At 38.5% G+C, this 22056-nt stretch overlaps 1 protein-coding gene across 7 annotated transcripts in view; it reads right to left on the bottom strand.

Moving 5' to 3' along the window:
• Positions 1–22056, bottom strand: part of MED13L (mediator complex subunit 13L) — a 415471-nt gene that overhangs the window by 191677 nt on the left and 201738 nt on the right. For 5 of the 7 annotated variants that reach the window (XM_072600340.1, XM_072600342.1, XM_072600338.1 and 2 more), the window contains exon 3: positions 3607–3691. The exons of 1 other annotated variant lie outside the window; for it this stretch is intronic. In XM_072600340.1, coding sequence (XP_072456441.1) covers positions 3607–3691 — 85 coding nt within the window. The remainder of the gene's footprint in view (positions 1–3606; positions 3692–22056) is intronic. One more of the 7 variants, XM_072600339.1, reaches the window with a different exon arrangement.

The following is a 22056-nucleotide window of genomic DNA, read 5'->3' as shown; positions in this document are numbered from 1 at the left end:
CACTAATAATAAGGGTCAAATTGACTCTGCTTAAATTGAGATGGGCATTACATATACCTCCTCCTGACTTTCTGTCTTAAGAATACACAAACACAAACAAACATAAAGTACACATACACATTATACAAGGCATTTGGGTGGGATGGGGGCGGGGGGAGGCACAGAGGTGTAGCAGAGTGTCAGAGACAGCGTCAGTCAGAAAGGACGGGGTGATCCCGCCTCTGACCTATTTGGACTAAATGATGCTGAACAAGTCACTGAACCTGCCCTGAACTGCACTGGTAGAGATAGCTATTTAGAGTTCTGTATTGATTAAACAATCAACAAATATTAAGACACAGAACCAAATATTCTTTCCAGGGAAAAGGCACCAACCATTAAAACAGGAATGAAAATAAAATTTTTGTGGAAGATAGGAAAAAAGGAAACAAACGAAGGAAATGGAAAAAAGTGGATTCAAAGAATAAATTAAGCACCTAGCATGTGCCAGGCACCGTGCTAAGCACTTTACCAATATTATCTCATTTGATCCTCACAATAATTATCCTCATTCTACAGTTAAGGAAACTGAGACAGACAGAGGTGAAGTGACTTGCCCAGAGTCGCACAGCTAGTAAGTGTTTGAGGCCTGATTTAAACTCAGGTCTTCCTGCCTCCAGACCCAGGGCTCCTTGCATTGATCCCCAGCTGCCTTTTAGTTATGCTCTGAAGAACTTAGGGGTTCAAAGAGGCAGAAGCAGGAGAAAAACACCAGAGAAGGGAGACAGCCAGGGGGCCAGTTTGGCTAGACAAAAAATACAGCAAAGAGACGTCTGGAAAGGAAGGTTCAAGCCAGTGGTGAAGAGAACTGGTGGATTTGTTCTTAGAGGCAAGAGGGAGTGCCGTGGAAACTTCCTAAGCAGGAGAGTAGTGCCATCATACCTGTTCTTGAGGAATATCAATTTGGTGCCTGAGTGAAACATGGATTGAAGAGGGAAGAAAACAAGGAAAAGGAGATCAACTAGAAGATGACATGGCTCTTGTGGAAGCTGAATCCACAAGACTTGGACTGCATTAGGAATGAGCTGCTGAGTCTAAGCCTGGGAACTTGGATCCAGGAAAGGATGAGAGGACCCTCAACAGAAAAGCGAAGGGAGGAAGAGGGGGTGGATTTGGGAGTCTGATTCACAATGACACTCTTAATTTTACAAGTGTTTTCTTTTTCAACAGTTTACAAATAAATTTCACTGCAACATAATAATATGTATTTTGAAAAATTTGAAATTAATTGGATGTGAATCAAGGAAGTTTAAATTATTTGGGCCATCTCCTCACTGATTGACTCCTTTCTCCCAAAAGAGAAAACAGGTAAGTCAATAATAAAATTAAATCTTAATATAAAGAACATAATTATTTGTCCAAGTACATTCATGATTACTAATGAACTGGATAAATCTTGGATCTGTGGTGCAACATGACAAGCTACATTTTTAAAAGGAGATAATGTGTGCTAATATTTTCAGGTACCATAAAACTTTCAATAACAAAAGAATCACTTTTAACAAATTCCAATTAATGGAAAATATTTATTTAGGTTTAATTTGGCATGGGATTATGGAAATTTTATATTTATGCTTAAGAAGTATGTAGGGTCTACTGGAGAAACACAACACCAATTTATCACGATGGGTATCAGATTCAAGAAATCTCAACACTGAATAAAATTTAAGTCTGTAGCTCCAAATCAATTTTCTTGAGAGGGAGGGCAATTTTTTCAATGCTTTGCTAATTACAAGACACTAAAAAGATTATTTACTGCTACCTAAATCAGAAGGCCTTAAACTGTGAATCAAGGGGGCTCCTTTCAATGGTAGAAGAGCTAATAAAAATTCCATGGGCACAATATGATGAAATACTTCATGGAGAAAAAGAGAAAAAACCAGAATTTGTTGTTGTTGCTTGGTTGGTTGGTTTTTTCTCCATGCCTTTACTGAATTAAAGCCACTTATGTGAACTTTACAAAATATTCAATAAAGTTACCAAGGTTATGTGGCCTGTTATAAAGGTCCCTATAAATCACTCTGACGGATCTCACCATCTTTCAGCTTCGGTTACCAAAGGCATCACAGAGGAACGCAGTAGCAACACGAGTGGGAAACGTGATTTCCCAAGCTACTACTCCACCTCTTGCTAGTATCTAACCCCCAGTCTTGAACAAGCCCCTGTGATTCTGCCCTCCATTCCTCTTTCTATGCAGCAAAACTTGTGAGAAATATTGATTTAAATTCAGCTACCCCTTTTAAAACCAAGCCCCTATGCTATCCTCTGGATTTTTTCCCTGCTCTTAATGAAGTGTAATGAATTTTTAAAATGTACTTCTACCCTCTTTTCTACTTTCTAATTAGTGTTCAAGTAGAAGAGAAAAAAAAGAAAAACCTGATGACAGAAAATCCCTGGGTTTCCCCCTCTAGTTTCAGAATACTTAACTCATCCTTCTTCTGTAAAACATCCTCCTTTCTGAGGAGGCATACAGTTGTTATTAATAGAACCTTTTAAATATAACATCCAAAATGTACCAAACATATCTTTAAAATCATTATTCTAAAGAACAGTAATTCTGTGACATGGTTTTATCAGAGGTTTCTATTAAAGAGTCTTGGGTCCAGGAACAAGAGCTCAGCTATCAATCCCCTACTTCCACAGGGAAGAAGACTCTAAACTGTGCTTCAAGGAACTGCAGAACCTCAAGTCATTCACCCTAGTGATTATTTGAAAGAAAAGGGTGGTAGATGCTCCATAAGTTCCAGGTGTCATCCCCATTCCCATGGTCAAGAGAGTTTCCAGTTCATTTAAAGAAAGAAAAAAATCTAAGTTTGCATTTGAATAGTTAACATTTTCTAGCAGATGGCCACCTAAGTGGTTACTAGCTTCCCAACACACACGCTAGTTGGAGCATCTAAATCACTGATTCCCAATCCTTTCAGCACAGATGCCCTATTACTTGTGTCTGCCACACAGAAAGGGACACGCGTTGCAGTTCAGAGCTAGGATAGTGCTTTCCCCCTGCCTCTCCCATTCAAGTATTCAGAGAACATAAAGAGCTATGTGTGCTCCTAAAGTAGTTCTACACATGGTAATGAGGAGGAGGGGCTATAAGTGGATTCAAAGGAGAGCAGTGCAAGAAGGCACAACACTTGGACAGGAGTCACCACGAAAGGCCTGTCCTCATGTGGGAAATGTACATCTTTGGGACTAAGGGCTGCTCAGTGAAAGGTTTCCATTTCATCCTTCTCCTTGTTTGAGTAAAATTTTATTCTCTAATGTTGTTAAATACGTGATTGCAAATGCAGTCCAAGAATATTGGGGGTACCATGTGTTCACTGGATAGGGATCCAAGTCAAGAGAATGGTAAAATTCACCCAAGTTTACCTGGGCCTTTGAGAATTTATGACAAAAAAATTATGCAAGCAAATTAATTTTGAATGGGAACTTTTGGAGACTTTCAGTACATGCCTTAATAAAACTAATGTTCACATTTGGGTATCTCAAAACCATAATTGGGCATCACTAATCTAAACGCTCCTACTCTGATGCCAAAAATACAAAATCCAATAGGGCTTCTCTTACCTTTCTAATAGGTTGTGGATTGCTTTGAAGAGCAGGGTCCTACATTCATAGGAAAGGCCATTCTCCCATAGTCCTTCCTCCACTACTATAAAACAAAACAAAACACAGACCGACTATTAAGCAGGACATCCAGATAAACAGAAAGAGGAAAATTTGAAAGAAATTCTTCTTTAATATGGTAATAATGGTCTTTTCCACATTCCTCATTATAATCTAATGTATATTACACAAAATAATGCATACATGATAGAATAGAAATTTCACTTTCAAATTCACTTTTGATCTTGACAAAATGATAGGGAAAAATTTGTCCATAGTAGTCATTTTAATACCAAAACAAGAAAGAAAATCTATCTACAGCCCTCAATGGAAACAGTTATGCCATTAAATCATTTCAGTTTCCCCCTTGAATTTCTACTTAAGTCAAACAGTTATCTTCCAAAATTCTCAAATCCTCAAGGATGGCTCAGAATAGAAGAGTGACTTTGTAGGTGAGAATCTCTTGACCACTCTATTACAGACATAAACATTTGGGGTGGGAAACTAGGAAGAGGAGAAATATGTTATAAATTTGCTTTTTTTTTTTTGGTCACAGTGCGGAAAAAATTAGTGTACAAATGACATTATTGTATTAAGAGCCACTGAATTTTTTTGCCAGAAGAAACACTGAGATCATCTGATTCATCCTCTTTCACATAGAGTCAAGATGCCTAGGGAGGAAAGGAAACTGATTCAAGGTAAAACAATGCATTGGTAGGAGAGCAAGACCTGATTTAGTTTTAGGCCAAGGCATTTTCAACTGTACCATGCACTAAATCAGCAGTGAATAAAATGGTAGCCTAGGTTCTAATATCGCCTCTCAAACCTACTACTCATCCACCACCACCAAGTCTCTTGACCTCTCCAAACCCTCCATTTTCTCTTCTCTAAAATGGCAGTAATAATACCTCACTGGGCTAATAGAATGAAAGCAAATAAAATAGGTAAAGCACTATGTGAATCTATCAGCCATTCTGAATACCATCCTAAAGATAAAATATGTTAATTCACGATGAGCAATGCACCAAAGTCAGAGGACACTGATGAGGGGCTGAGGCTGAGGACTCGCTCCATCCCCAGGCTCCATGACCTGGCCGGGAGAAATTCACAGAATGGCATCTTATAGGACTGATTTCCTAACAGGAACTTCCAAGTTCCATGAACACCAGTCTCATACTAATAACTAGCAGGTTGTTTTCTACCTTTATTAACATCCGCTGAAACAAAATGACAAATGTAAGGTTACCTTTGAGATTTTATATTGAACTACAAGTACAACAGGCAATAAAGGAATCTAGCAGTCATAGTGCCTCATGCATTCCTAAAATCTTCATTCTTTTACAAATGGATAAACAAGGACAAAATGCCCCAGAGCAAGAAGTCAATTTCCTTCTCTACAAATTATATTATTTCAACTCATGATAGCAAGGTAGCTGGAAGAATAAAAACTACATTTACTGAGTAAACTCAATTTCCTCTCACCTTTTCTTATCTCAGAAAAAAAAATCACTCAGAAGACAACATAGTATTGCAACTGAGAATAAAAACACAAGTTAAAATGATGAGAAATATGTTAAATTGTTTTCACTATACTGTTGTACCCTCAAAAATATATCAGGATCTTTTCTAATCACATTAGTTCAAGAAATTGTAAATGCTTGAAAGATTATACAGTCATGGGCTTTTCTCCTACAGGAGCTAAGATCTAATATTCAACAAACCAGATATCTGAAAACAGCAGGAATCAATTATTAAGTGAGTGGATGTTCTCTATTCTCCAAATTCTTCCTTATCTCTATCTCCTGGCTTCGTTGGTTTCATTCTAGTCTGGACTAAAAACCCACCTTCTGCCAGCAGCCTTTCCTGGCCCCTCCGAATGCCCCACTAAACACCCACCTCCCATTTTCCCACATGGATCTTTCATGTACATCATTGTTTTCATTTTGTCTCCTGCATTAGAATATGAGATCCTTGAAGGCAGGGACTATTCCTGCCTTTCTTTGTATCCCCAGGCCTTCGCAGAGCTCCTGCCACATAGAGGAAAGTACCTACAAGGCCCAGAGAGAAAATAGGATTTGCCATGAAGGGGGTTACGTTTTATTTAAGAGATGCAACAGAAATTCAAGTAAGCCAATACATAGTAGAATCACAGTTGTATGAAACTACTGAAAGGATGGATGTGCACAGGAGAGGATTCTTGAGGCAAGGTAGAGTCCATGGGGAAGAGAAGAGATGGGGAGAACAACTTGTGAAAAGGCATGGAGGTGCAAGATGAGATGTCCTGCAAGGCAGACAACTAGCAGGCCAGTGTGCATATGTGTGTGCGTGTGTGCGTGTGCGTGTGTGCGTGTGTGCGTGTGTGTGTGTGTGTGTGTGTGGGAGAGAGAGAGAGAGAAAGAGAGACAAAGAGAAGCATGGAGGCAGGCCATACATGTTATGGAGGGCTTTAAGTGGAGGAATTTATATTTTAACCTGGAGACTTAAACAAAGGCACAGTCAGATCTGGTACACTGGATTTGAAATCTGAAGAACTAGATCCAAAACCTGCCACCTCCATGACCTGGCCACAAGTTTCCTTATCTCTATTTATAAAAGGAGGCGTCTATACCAGATGGTCTTCAAGGTTTCTTTATCTGAGGGATCACAGGCATCATCTTTGTCACAGGAATACCGGTTTAGCAGCTATCAAGAAGATGAATTACAAAGGGGAAAACAGCAATTAGTAGCCTACTACTTATCCAGGTAAGAAGGGATAAGACCTGAAATAGGGTAGCCTGAAAAGGCTTAGCCAATGCATAGGATATACGAGGTCTGTGTTAAATTCTTGTTGACTGACAAAATAAATGGGGAGAGGGGGAAAACTGTGAGAGATGTTATAGGAACAGGATTAATGAAAGACTGTTGGGTAATCTTTGGGTAACCTTGAGAACAGCCTTTTCAACTCAGTGGCAAATGCCAGATTCTTCTACAAGGGACTGAGGAGTAGACATAAGGCAGTGGGTAAAGCTACATTCAAGGAGTTTGGCTGTGAAAGTACAAACAGATCTAGGATAGCCTGAGGAACTGGATGGGTCACAGGAAGTGTTGTTACTGGTTGTTGGTCGTTATTGGTGTTGGTGGTGGTGTTTAATGGGTGGAGGAGAACTGGGGATATTTGCAGGTGGTAGGAAAAAAGTCAGTGACTTAAAGTAAGACTGAAAATGAGGAAGAAGTAAGTTTTTTATGTGAATGAAATTGAAGGAACAAGTTCTCAGAAGAGGTGGGATGATGAGCCTGCCAAAGAGTGAGTCCACCTCTTTAAATAGAGGCCTAAGGAAATAAGGGAATTGGAGATGATCAAGAGGGATTCTGAGGAATGAAGTGGGAGGATAGGAAACATGCCAGGGATGGTTTTTATGTTTCTCTAACAAATAAAAAGGTAAATACTATGGGGGAGCTGGGAAGAAAGTAATATAGGAAGTTCTAAGAATGAAAAAGATGGCTTGTAATATCTACTGTGAAAAGTATGATAAGAGAATAAATCAGAGAAAGAAAAATATCTTACATGTAGCATCTACTGTGTGCCAGGGCCCACCTGAGTTTTGAAATTTGTAATAATTCCAAAAAAGCATAACTTTCACATCGCTAAAAAGTGTCTAAACTCTATTTGAATACCTGTACACAGATCTCTGTATTACAGCCAGGCTAATTCACAATTTTTAATCTTTAGTCTTTTAATTATTTTAAAAATACTAACAGATTTGCAGTCAAAGGAATACTACAGTCTCATGCATACACAGCACAATTTTCCTCATTCAAAAAATATATATTCACTTTTGGGTGGGAGAGGGATAAAGGTGAGAAGGAAGTTACATATTCATTCATAAAATAAAAACCAGCAAGCAACAATAAAAATGTAAAATAGATTCAATTAAATAAAATGATACTGAGTAAATTTAAATAATAGGGGAATATGGTGTATTTCTTGGAGTCAGGACAACCTGAGCTCAAGTCCTATTTCTGACATACAGCAACACAGTGATCCTGGCAAGGCACTTAACTTCTCCCCACCCCTGGGCAATTTTCTAAGACTCTAAGTTGTGAGTGAGTGGTGGTTCTTCACAGGTGCAAGTTTCTAGACAAGGATTCACCCCATCTATAAAATCAAAAGTCTGAACCCAAAGTAAGCAAAAAATTAAACAAGTAATGAAAACACTCTAAACATAATCTTATTCTTCAGGGAATAACTGAATTTTAAAAGTCTAAATAGCATATTGCCTAAGTAATTGATATCTTATTATTGTGTGGGATGGCTCAGGTCCCTACATAAATCAATTACTCAGAGGCCTCTCAAAGTGATGACAGAAAAGAGATGTATTCGATTCTCGAGAATCTGGACAATCCTACAGCAGTTCACCTGGAGTAGGAGAGCCGAAGACAAAGAAAGGGCAGTGATTTATATAGACTCTAACGCAAGTCCCTCCCCCACACTGACCATTATTCTCATTAGCTGAGAATATGATCTTACATTCTAGACACAAAATCTAACCAATCCCTTTTGAAATGAAGACATTGAAGAATTAGGTAAACTTTATCCAATCATTGAGACCCTAATGTACTACACAGTTTTATATCCTTATATGGAATTATTCTGTTCTAAAAATATAGTAACCTTGAGCCTCTCAGTCTTACCTCACCCCTGGGAGAAGAACTACAATCTGAGAAGTCTTCACTAAACCTATCCCACTCATTATCACTAAAGGAACATAAACAATTTTAAGTTTCAGGCAAAATAAATCTGACAAAATTTAGAAGAAGAATGTACATAAAACCAAGGGAAACATAATATAAGAATGCATTAGGCTCTTCAATAATTCTGCTACAATTATTAATGAATGCTATCATTTAAATGATAATTATAATAAATCAATAGTTATCAACAGCATTAGAATTATTAATAAAGTAATCCATGCCAGACCACACAATTTCATCAGCACATGAAAGGCCATCTGCAGAACTCAAAAAGTAAGAAGAGAAATATTCTTAGGATTAAACCATCACCTTGCTGTAGTTCTTTGTTTTTTCATGTGAAAAAAGGGAAAAAATACTGGGAAACTTTTCCAAGTGAAAATCACTTCTGAGAACTAATCAATGCCACAATTTGAGAGTAAATTCTGAGAAATAAGACTATGAAGCCATTCAAGTTAATATAAAATAACGGTCCATTGAATCAAGCCCAAAGGTAGAATTCCAAGAAAAAATTATTCTAGAAAATCATAGCTCACTTTTTAATTCCAAATAATTGCTTATTTAATGAATAGCTTATACCTCTAATTATAAATCATTAGTAAATAAAAATGTTTAGACACATTATACAAATTTCCATTTGAAAAGTGGTAACCTTTGACACTAAGGAGGTAGGCAGGATCCATAAATACTATTCAGGGAAACACCCATGTAAGTTCCTCTGAGATTTCATGGAAAATCCTGAATCAAAAAGGCAACGAGCTGTAATATGAAAATGCAAAGACGAAAATTAAAATTCTTGCTCTTGGGGGCTTATTTTATTTTATACTCGTACAAAAGTGGGGGGGAGGGTAGGAGAGGATGTGTGTTTCTGTATATCTGCTGGCCATCTCTCCTTGCACATGTCCATGGTGTGTGTGTGTGTGCGCACGCGTGTGTGCGTACCGATAGGTAGATACGCATGTGTGTATCTCTATCTCAATAGCTCATACCTAGATATAAAGAGAAAGATAGACATCTATCTAAGTATAGACAGATAGATGTCTACCTATAGAGAGATTCTATATGGAATCTATATCTATCTATATATCAGACAGAGAGACAGAGACAGACAGATCTAGATGTATACATAGATATTCAGGCAGATATGCACTGATGTACATATACACACAGCATAGACATATCCAGGAAGAGATGTTCAGCAGGTTCAGCTTGTAGTTGAGGAAAGAAAGTACATTTCAGGGTCATCTGCATTTCACTGCTATCTCTTTCTCTCTCTCTCTCTCTCTCTCATGGAGCACTCACATGGGTAAGGTTAGAGATGATTGGGAACTTATACAGAGCAAAAGGTAGAAAGAAAAATTTGAATCTGAAAGACAAACCTCTTCAGGTACATTTTTCTGTTGTTATAGTGAGTGTTTATTAAGCATTTACAAGTCATTTAACTTAAAGAGAAGCAAAAGCAAATTGAAACTGAATTAGGTCATTATCTGTACAATTAATTCCATGGCAACCCTGAGAAGGCACAAGATGCAGGTCTTTTAAATTCCTCTGTCACAGATCCTACCACAAACCTCAGTAACAAACAGAATGATCTCTCTTCTATTTTGGGGGATGACTGCCTCCCAGCAAGTGGGGGACAAAAAAGCAAAAGGTTGTCAAACTGAAGCCCCAGAAGTGAGCACACAGTCTGCATGTATTTATCTCTATGAGAGCTGTGATTAATAATAACTGGTATCCATTTTCCCCCTGAAACCTGCCAGATCACTCACTGGGTGTGTGCATCTCTGACTACTGCACAGGAAGGCGTCTCCAAGTCTATCAAAACCTTTTCTCTCTTTCATGGTTCAACTCAAATGCTCTTACATCCTTTTTGTGACCATTCAGATTTACTTCATTTTTACATCATTCAAATGACTGTTATCTTCACTTCTACTCAATGGGCTGAGGAGTCAAGTCCAGTCAAGTCAAAGCATTTACTAAGTGCGTACCACACAGCAAGGGGATTTAAAAAAAAAAGGGGGGGGGGGTACAATCCATGTTTTCAAGCAGCTCAGTCAGAATACTGACATTTATTAAGCATCTCCAGTTAAGCACTGGGAATACAAAGAAAGGCACAGAAAGGACATCTCTGTTCTCAACGAGCTCACATTTTTAGGAGAAGACAATAGGCCAATAAATAACAACTGGAGATGACCTGAGGGAAGGCACTGAGATTAAGGAGGCCCTGGAAAGCCTTCTTGAAGAAGGGAAGATTAAAGATGAGCCTTGAAGGAAGCCAAAATGAGGAGGGAACAAGTTTCGGGCATTTTGGGTTAGGATCGGGGAACAGACGGAAAATGCTTAGGAGATGGAAGGGTAAGAAGGTGTAAGGAAACTGGAGAGGCAGAACAGGGCCAGGTTATGAAGAACTTTAAAAGTCAAGCAAAGGATTTTATATTTGATCCTGGAGGGAAGAGGAAAACACTTTTTTCCTAATATTTCTATTGAAGCTTTATTAAGAATGGACCTGACAAAAATTCCCAGGAGCCCATTTCCCATCAGAAAACGGACATAGGGCAGTGAGTATTTGAATTATGAAGTAAATAGTGATTAGTGAGAATAGATCTTGGAAAAAATGGAGATTCACATGGATAAGCAACTTTAGTGGTAGCCTAATACAAGAAGATGTACAGCAAAAGTCACCTTAACAAAAAAATGGCAGTAGTCAATACTGGAAGGCTGTAAAAAGACACACTGATATATATCTCGTGAAGCTGTGAACTGGTCCAACTGTCTGGATATCAATTTAGAAGTATGCAACAGAAAGTGACTAAGCTCCTCATATCCTTAGAGGAAAACCAACCGGCTAATAAGAAAGTCAAAGACAGAAGGAGAGATTCAAGATACACCAAAACACACAGAAGCACCTGGGGACAGAGAGTTAGAATCAAAGTGGGGATGCCCACCAAGCAGAGGAATGACTGAAAAAGCTAGAGTGTCTGAATGTAATTGAATATTGTCACACAGTTAAAAAGAAAAATGAGGAATCTGGAGAATCGCAGAGAAACACAGAAAGATATGTATCAACTGACTAAAAATGAATTCATCAGAATCAAAGGCATAAGTAGAGGATCAATAGAAAGATCAGTTAAAAAGAGATGTTGATTCTGAATAACTGAAAAACTAGTGATGTTCCCAGAAATAATCAAACACCCCTCACTCCCCATGATTTGGAACAGCTAGAAATGAATTGTGTGCACACAGTCAGATGCAATTACATATCAGATGCTTTTGCTTAACTGGTACTCTTTATCACAGGGGAAGATTGAATGGAAGGGGTGAAGGGAGTACAGGAAAAAAATTGTGTTGGGTCAGTGTGGACAGAGGAAGGGAGCTGCTGAGGCAACAGATGCTGTGATCAAAGGGAGAGTCCTAAGCCACGAGGGATTCTTCCTCTCAACTTCCAGTGAAGCTATGCAAAAGATCTTTTCCGTGACCCTGCCCACACCAGAATGTGAGTCTCAAAGCAGAAGCAGATTGTTCCCCAATGCCACAGGAACTGGGAAGAAATCCTAATGCCAGGAGAGAAATATAGAGACAGAGACAGAGACACAGAGAGAGAGAGAGAGAGAGAGAGAGAGAGAGAGAGAGAGAGAGAGTGTGTGTGTGTGTGTGTGTGTGTGTGTGTGTGTGTGTTTTAATATTTTCCCTTACTCTTCTGCTAACTGGTAAAGTTTTAATGAAATGTTTCACATTTAAAACCCATGTAAACCAAGTTTAGGTGGGCTGAGAGTTCTTAGCTACCCTGTATGGCAGCCTGAGCCAAAGAAATTGCCTTCCATTTGCATATCCAATAATATATATGTATCTGGTATTGAAATGGAAGGTGGGCAACATAAGTAATACCCAAATGCTACAAGACTGATTGGAGAGGGAGGTTGGGGGGGAGGAGAGTTGCTCATATCAATATCCTATGTAAGGATAGTGTAAGATCTATTCAAAGTGATCAGCAAGAAAAAAGAAAAGCCACAAATCTATCAATTACATGCATTAAGTATTAATATCAAGATGTGACATGAAAAATTCAAGAAGTATAATCTCTGGGTAATCAACTTCATTAATTATGACTATTAGATGATTAATAAAATGATGGCTATTTGACTTTCTCTCATAAACGAAAAACAAATCATGGAGGCTAATCTACACTTATATGTCCTTGGAAAAGTGGATATTTCCAACAGACAGAAATCAACTCTGATTGGTTAATAATTAATGAGAGAATGAATATTAAGATGAGAGGTGAACTTATTCTAATGAGAGGCTGGAGATATGACTATGTCACAGTTCAAGCCAGACCACTCGGACTCAAGCAATCTACAAAAAGGGCAATGGACAAAAAAAGAATCTGTCCTCTCCCCAGACAGTGAACAATGAGCAGTGATGGGGAAAGAATTCCACCTAAATAAGATGGTCAGGTTGGGTAAAGTTTTGGGCAAAGTCAGAAATGTCCTTGAGAGACTGGGCTAAGAATGAGGATAGAAAGGGGAAAAAAATAACATCTGGACTTCTCCTACCATCCCTCTCATATTAATTATTAATATAAGAGAGAAATAATAATTTCTCTCAAAGAGACAATCAAAACAAAACATTCTTTAAGTCGTCTCTTGCTTCTGTTACAATCGGAACCACTCAGCTGTCAACTGATCTTCCTAAAGTGCAGGTCTGATCATATCAACTGGGAATACACACATTCATTCAACTCCAGTGGCTCTCTATTACCTCCAGGATCAAATATAAAAATCCTCTGTCTGGCTTCTAAAGCCCATCATATTTTGCCCCTTCCTCATTTTCAATCTTCTGCACAGTACTCCCCTCCACACAGTCTGAGATCCAGTGACACTGGTGTCCTTGCTGCTTCTCACACACAACACTCAATCCTGCAAATGTCAGGCCTCTGGGCCTGAAACTCTCACCTCCTCAATTCCATTTCTTAGCTTCCCTGGCTTCTTTCAAGTTTCAACTCTTTTCCAGTTCCCTCTGTAGCTATCCCTGACTTATCCAGGATATCTCTTATTGGTATATAGTTATTTGCAAGTTATCTCTCATTAGACTGTGGGTTCCTTGAGAGCTGGTTCTTGTTTTGTGCCTTTCTCTGTGTCCCCAGCTCTCAGTACTGTGCCTGGCACATATAGGCACTTAACAAATACTAGTTAACAGACAACCAAATCAAGGAAAACAAAGCTTAATTTTACATGTGGTCATAAAGGGAACATCCTTAATGGTCTATCTATGAGATATTATATACACATGAATATAATGGCTAAAAGTAAAAGTTTTTTTATTTAAATTTTCAGGTAAATAATCTTTATAAATCAAGTTATTTAAATGAATTCAGGTAAGTTTAAATAAATACTGTTGAGTTTGAGAGATGGATTGTAGGATAAAGAATTTAAATAAGTAAAGTATAGCTTAGCATACCCTAAAATAAAATCTTTCATAATCTTCCCAAAATTATAACATAACTTCTTTCAACGTTGTATAATTTGCTTCCTTGCAGAATTAATACACTTCTTTGAAAGAAAACCATGTAAAAGGTTCGGGGAAAAAGTCAACATGGCAAAATATCAAAGTGGCATATACTTCAATGAATTTGTGTTTCCCAGCAGAGATCCTGGAAAGATAGACATTCCAATTCAACAACGGAAACTGACACGCTTTACTTGAAGTTTAAAAAAAAAAAAAAAGAGGGAGGTTGAGGGAGGATGAAACAAGGAAGGGAGGGGCACCAGATTCTGAACCGTTTAAAGAAATTCAGCTCCATATGCTTTTAGAATTCAGGTCACACTGCCGAACGCAGTTTAAAAGTGGAATTACTTTCAAAGAATACATATTTCCTCTGAGCTATGTTACATATTTCCTTTTAATGTATCATATTGCAGCAACAGCTGAAATGAACGTCTAGACATCAAAAAACACTCCTTACTCCCACCTACAGCTTTTTTACCTCAGGCATCAAAACTAATGAAACCTATTATCCTGAACACTAAATTCAGCAACCGCATTGGCCACTGCAAATATAAGAAGCGGGGAAAAGAACTCTCAGGGATAGGACTACTTATTCAGCTATTTAAAATTACTGAAAATCATTTTTTGCTGCACACTGCAAAAATACTGACAGACTAAAGCAAGGCACATGGGACAAGGAGATTACTTCCCAGGAAGATTACAATGTCAAGAAGCTAAAGATGGTCTATGTCGAAAATGGGTTCTACGGTTTATTTATTGTTTCTCATTTGTGTTCCTATCAAAATTTTAAGTCTCTACTTGTGCATTATAAAAATTTAAAAGAATTTAGGGTTATAAATGTAAAAATATGATGTAAATTGGTTTCACACCAAACTGAAATTTTATTACTAGAACTATTGTTGTAATTTTTATAAAATATCTTCTGAAACAATACCTCAAAGCCCAGCTTTTTCCTTAAAAAGTGACTTCCAAAAAGTACCAAAGAAGTGTAAAGCTACATCAATTCTGAAAAATTTTATCATACTCATAAAATACAATATATACAGAACTATTGATCAGTCAGGCTTCCATTGATCACCTTGTAAAATCTGTATTTGAACTTATTAACAGCTAAATGGACTTATTACTTATACCAAATTCAACCCACTTAGAGCTCTAATTTCCTACCACGGCTAGTGCATTGAGGCAATTTGGTGTTATTGGTATTACTTACAAATTCTTTGCGGAAAATGGATTTTAACTTTCCCCATGTCAATTCATCAATCAACCAGAAGTCAGAAGAAGAGATACACATCAAAATGCTCCATTTGTTTTGACCTATTTGCAGCTATAAGCGATTTGGAGTACTGATAATATTCAGCACACACAGAAGCACAGTTGCAGTTCACAATTTTAACAGCATAATGTCTTTTTAAGGTATCTTTAACAGCATGAGTTCTCTGTTAGACAGAGTATAATCAGAATTTTAATGAAGGTTTCCACACACAGTAATGTAACAGTTCAGACATGATCCAAGTTATCATTTCAATGGAACACAGTTCTCACAGAAAGCCAGTAAACTTTAAATTGAAGAAGGCAGTGCAACTGAACAGGTCACTTCTGGATAAATTGCACAAGACCTTCAAAAGACAATTGCCATTGAAAACAAACATATTGCAATGTTACTGTAATAGCTATACAGTATAAAAGAAGTTTAATACAACAGTTACCAACGACTTCTGAAAACCAGAAAGGCTAGACATTCCCTATTACTTTCACAGATTTCTAAGTAATGAATAACGACCGATCTCACCTTTAAAGCTCCTACTATTTATCAAAAGAAAGAAAGATAAAGTTGACAGGGACATTTCTACATGTAGTTCCATTGGGGGGAAATTTACAGGAAGATTCAACATTCTTTACAATTGAGGAGTAAGCCAAAGAAAGAATTAGGCACCAGAAAAGGGAAACAACATGCATTAGAATATTTGAATTCAGATGCTTTAGAATTAAAAAACAGAAACAATTGTTCACACCAAAAGCAGCTGGGGGAGCACAATGGATAGAGCACCAAGCCTGGAGCAGAAGGCTAAGTTCAAATCTTATTTCTGATATTTACCAGCTGTGTGATGCTTGGCCAATCACCTACCCTCTGTTTGCCTCCATTTCCTCAGATGTAAAAAATGGACACAACAATAACCCCTCCACCCCTGGGATGTTGTGAGACTCAAGTGAGATTCATATCATGAAAGTGCTCAGAACAATGCCTGGCACATAGTAGGACTATCACTCCCACAATGGATTTTAACAAGCCACTCTGATATTGATTCTAATGACACAACATTTTGGCATTTGGTAATTATGTTCTTCCCTCTCCATTTTTTTTCCAGAAAAAATAATATCAGTGTTTCCCTCCATCTTCATGTTAAAACACACTTATTTTTAAGTGACTTTTAAAATGGCAGCCAGTGTGGAACACAAATTCTGACAGAGCAAAGAACCTGAATTGCCTTTTCTTTTCCATCTCCAACAGTTGTCCTGTCACTATCATTATGGTGAGTAAGCTCCGCAGCTGGAAGGCTCTGAAATGCAGCTGTCTCATTAGCATGCTCTCCCCACCCCCACGAGTCCGGCATTTCTAGGCTAGCTACCACAGTTACAGAGCATTCAGAGGAGGCTTAGCCTGGCTGAGGGCACTCTGCAGCGTGACTGAGAGAACATGGAAACACGATTCATTAGACACGCCTGGAGTGACAACAATGGAGCAGCTTCTTGCTGCCTTTCATTTCTTACATGAGGCTGAGACAAATGCATTCTCGTTACACAACAAGCACATTTATGGACAGAAAGAAATCTGGAATCACCTTTGATTAAGAGACAGCATCTTTTTCCTATAAAAGGCGCTAGACACACTGACGTTGGAATTATTTTTAACTGACAGGTTCAAATAGCAAATAATAACAAAAACATCTGCAAGAACCTGGAAATCTGGTTGCTTAAGAAAGGCCTCCAGGCAGGCCCAGGACCCCTACTGCCAGCTTTCGCTTGGCCCTTAAATTCAATCTGGGCCATTACATGGAACTGTATTTGAAGAATATGTCTAATGCTCCATGGCTCACCTCGGAACTAGAGGAGGTTGCAAAGCACTATACAGTCATCCCACCCTAAGATAACGCTATGTCTACCCCCATTTCAGAGATGTGGAAAGTAAGACTCCAGCAATAACAGGCCTAGGAATGCTGAGAGGCAGGATCAACACCCAAGGCCTCCAGACTCTAAGCCCCTTCACCAAGGGGGGAGGGGGGAGGGAGAGAGAAGGAGAAAAGGAGGGGAAAGGAAGAAGAAGAGAGGAAAGACCAGGGAGAGGGGAAGGGAAAGAAGAGGGACCTGCCTTTTTCAAAAATTCAGAGGGTCCAGGATTATTCAAGTTTCAAAAATCTGAAGTTGTTTTTATTAACACACTTTCCCTCAACTTTTTTTTACCATTAAGTTTGCTATATATTTTTCAACAAAAGTACTATTAATCTCCCAAGAAGTACTATTAAGCACCCATTTCCAATGCAAATTTATCTGATAAGAATATAGATTTTCTATAAGGCAGAAAATCTGCTTTCTATTTTAAAATACTTGCTATTTTATTCGGAGAAAATGTGATTTTGATCAAAAACAGGAATGTTAAACACTACTTATTTTGTGCCCTCCTATCCTCTCACCTACCTCCTGGCAGTCATGGCTAGTGAAGCTTACTGTGGCAATGCAAAAAAAACTGCATTTATACTTGAAATCAAGCCATAAACCTCATTACACAGTCAATATCCAGAGGAGATTTTCTTAGAAGCTCCAGCCCCAGTGTGGGGTAGGCTGTTTCTATGTGTTAATTGGATTATACTGTTTGAGAAAATACTGGTAATTCATAAAAAGGAGGAAACCAACAAGTGAAATATTGTTGCAACCTATACAGAAGTATGGAAATTATTTTTCAAAAGTAACAGAATTGCATAATTTTAAAAGTAAATAGTTACAGCTCTTTCTTTAGTTTTTTTTTTTAATTATCCCAGTCAGAATGCATTGTAGAACTTTAAAATCTAGAATGAATTCCAAAATCAACAAAGCAATTTTCACACAGCCAGATTGGTTGAAACATTCAAAGCTGTGCCAAACTCCTCCCAGGCCAGAAGATGCTACAGATCACAGCCTCTCCAAGGGGGAAAGGACCTTAGCTCTGATACATCACACACAAGAAGAAACAACTGCTCTTAGACAACATCCCTACCAGGTTAGCACAAAGATCTCCAGGACAGGTCCTCCTCTACCTCCCCAAGGCAGCCCTGACCATTCTGGCCAGCTCACATTGTCAGGGAAGGGTTTGTTTTTCCTTTCATGGAGTCAAATGGGTCTTTTTAGATTTTGAGAGACAGTGTGTGTGTGTTATACCTTCCATAGTACCTGGTATATAAAGAAGATGCTTAGGGCAGGCATGATCATAAGAAAAATCTAACAGCTTTACTTAAATACTCAATCACTATTAGCAAAGGATGTTTGAAGAAGAGATAAAATAGCCTTCACTTTCTGCCTTTTATAAGGGTTCCACGAGCAGGTTAAAAAACACCTGACTGTTCTATCATAAATAGATTTTCAAGGTCAAGAGGTGAATGTTAATAGGAATGCTCGTTGAAATAAAATATATATCTTAATGAAGCTCAGCTTCTAGACTAGATCATTTCTAAGGGCCTCCCCAAACCTGACATTCTCTAAGAGCCTGACGTGGACCAGCAAACAATCAAATTGTGTCAGGATAGTTCTACCATCCTCTGGGGAAAGGTAAAGGCTCTGTAAAGAAATGGACTCTCCCGTGTCTGGAAGCCCTAAGTCTTCTTTCTGCATATTCATGATTGAGGAGTTATATAATGTCGTGTCCATGATATGCTACTATCCCCAACCTTTTGAAAACAAGGGCAGTACAATCAGTTCATGACCTCTCTGGATTTTCTGTCTTCCTATATAAAAGGTTGAGCTATCTGATCATTCCAGTCCCTCCAGTGTTTACTTTCAGCCACCTGTGATCCTGTCAAGTAACTCATACCCTGACTTCTAGTTCAACAATATCAGTTTAAGGCCTTTTAGATAATCTGTAAGTTATTGTTTAGTAGTTTGTCATGTCCAACTTTTCATGACCCCATTTTGAGGTTTTCTTAGCAAAGGCACTAGAGTGATTTGTCATTTCCTTCTCCAGGTCATTTTACATGGGAGAAGACTGAGGCAAATAGGGTTGTGACTTTCCCAGGGTCACACAGCTAGTAAGCGTCTGAGATTGGAACTCAGGAAGATGAGTTTTTTTCTGCCTTCATGCTTGGCACTCTATCCAGTGCACCAAATGATCAAAGAAATGAACTGTGAAAGGCAACTCAGGAAGAAGAATATGATGGATGGACTGACTCCCCAGGCAGGGTCAACTTGGTATGGTGAAGGTCCAATCTATTACAAAGTCCCTCCTTTTCCTTTTGAGTGGTATAGGTTTAGTGAAGACTTCTCAGATTGTAATTCTTCTCCCAGGAGTGAGGTAAGACCTAGAGGCTCAAGGTTACAATATTTTTAGAATAGAATAGTTCCATATAAGGATATAAAACTGTGTAGTGTATTAGGGTCTCAATGATTGGATAAAACTTTCATAATTCCTCGATGTCTTCATTTCAAAAGGGATTGGTTAGATTTCGTGTCTAGAATGTAAGATCATATTCTCAGCTAATGAGGATAATGGTCAGTGGAGGAGGGACTTGTGTTAGGGTCTATATAAATCACTGCCTTTTCTTTGTCTTTGTCTTTCCTAGTCCAGGTGAACTGGTATAGGATTGTCCCAATTCTTGAGAATCTAGTAAATAAACTTTCTATCATCACTTTGAGAGGCCTCTGAGTAATTGATTTAAGTAGGGACCTGAGCCATCGCACACACTTTCATGAAATACTTCAGTTAAAATTGACTTTCATTTAAATATATATACATGAGAACTTTTTTTCTTTAACCTCTCAGAGGGGTGGGGGGAAGGGGAGGGAGAAGTAATATGCCTAGCAATGGGCTTTCTGTATCAAAGCTAATGAACATTTTAGTCACTTTCTTTGTATAATTCTGAATTGCTTTCCAGAAAGGTTGGACCAGTTCACAGGACCAGCAACAATGTGCCTTGTCCTTTCATAAACAATTGGCTGTTGTAACGTGAAGTCTCAGAGTTGTTCTGACTCATTTTTCCTGCTGTTGCTGATCGGAATGAAGTCATCTTTCGTACATATGCTGTCGGTAGTTCCAAAATCTCTTTTTCATAACTCTTTGTTCATGTCCCTTGATTATTTATCCAGCAGGGAATGCCTCTTGGTCCTATGTATTTGTTTTAAGTCTCTACATATGTTGAATGCTTTGCCCTTAAAGATATTTGATGTAAAGGTTGTTTTTCCTCCTTCCAATCAACACTGACTAAATTCTATAAAATATATTTCATAAATTTTTCAATAGTAAGTGATTTGAACAGGATCTGGACCAGTGGAGAGCATACCCCCTCCTGTGAGATCATGAAATCACTGAAGTGTAGGGTAAATGAGATTTTTGAGAGCTGGCTAGGGTATATAATCACCATTTAATAACACTGTTTCTGTGGGGGGAAAGTATTTTGAGTTCCAAACAACTGACTTACAAATAAGCTTTTGAAATACAACCATTTCACAAGGTGGAACCTATTTTACTAACAATTTAGTATCCACCTGATAACAGCTGCTAGATTTCAGGACAGGTACAGCCTGTAACTCCCTTAAATTCTATCTGAATTGAAAAATACTAGCTCAGGCCATTTAGGTCATGCAAGACGACAGCTTCTCTTTCCTAAATCTGAGTTCTTGATAAACGACTTTCTTGGGTTCTGACACTTATGCTTTGACTGTAAAAATCTGAACTGACAAGTAAAGTTTTACTTATATTGATACAAGAATCTGTGAGTTCATTTTGGCATGGGAGCTCTCTCCACCTAACATGGGCATCAAGCCCTTTATACCTTTGCAGATGACCTTTGTTTAGCCTGATCTTCAGATAAGGCACAAGTGGTCTTGTACCCAGGACCATGATATCATTTATCTGAGCCATTAAAGCTTAAGGAGCAGACCTTTCTATCATGTCCAGAAGGTAGGCCAGTCTTGCTCTTCCATCAAGCTCCAGGCAGACCCTATTTTTAGCCACTTACACATTCTCAGGGTCAGACCTGCACCTTCCACACAATCCCCTCCTCCAACTCCTTCAGCTTTCCAGGCACACAGAGCTGTTCCCTGGGACATTTCATTGTGGAATCATTCCTCAATGATTAGCACAACTCCAGCCCATAATTTTGAATACCTGGCTGCCACAGTTCAAACTCCTTCCTCCATTCTCCACTATAACAAATTCTGTATAACCATTCTCTTTAACCCAGGTCCTCCAGCCTCACACTTGAAAGCTACCCAGCCTCCCACTGTGCTCTCTGAAATGTCTGCTCCAGAGGAAACAAGCTAGATTTCATCTTAAATCTTTTCCTTTCCCACACCTTTCCTCTTCTGGCTCTCACTAATATGTGGTTGCCTCTGGATGACACAGTTTCCTTGGCTACCCTTTCCAGCACTGGTTGCATTTTTACAAACTCATCCAGACTCACTGCTCACGTAGGAAGTTAGAGTCATCCTTGCTGCCCAACGTCACTTCCAGCCTCTCCTACTATCTCCACTATTCAATATCCTTTTCTCCTTTGAAGTTCATTCAATTTGTATTCATTACATAAGAAGCTTTTCCTAGTATACCTTAATGTTTGTACCTTACCTGTGAGATTATCCTGAATTTCTCATGTACATGTGTTGTTTGTAGATAACTGTTTGCATGTCATCTCCCCCACTAGACTGTGAGCTCCTTGAGAGCAAGAGCTGGTTTGGGCCTTTCTTTGTATTCTTAGCACATAGTACTTGCTTACTGACTGCCAGAACAAGAGGAGGCAATCTGAGGACGATCTGTAAAAGCTCCACAGATGTTCAACTTGGCATCAACATACAAACCAGAGCATTAAGTCATCTATAACTATTTCTTCAGGAGGGGAAATGAGAGGAACTACAATGACATGACAACTGCACAATGAGGACAGCAGCCTGGTAAGCTGTGACCCAATCTGAAAAGCCCTTAGAGATAAGCAGAACAGC

This window comes from Notamacropus eugenii, chromosome 4 (genome assembly GCF_028372415.1).
Source record: "Notamacropus eugenii isolate mMacEug1 chromosome 4, mMacEug1.pri_v2, whole genome shotgun sequence".
NCBI lineage: Eukaryota > Metazoa > Chordata > Mammalia > Diprotodontia > Macropodidae > Notamacropus > Notamacropus eugenii.
This window is presented reverse-complemented; position numbering and strand designations above follow the sequence as displayed.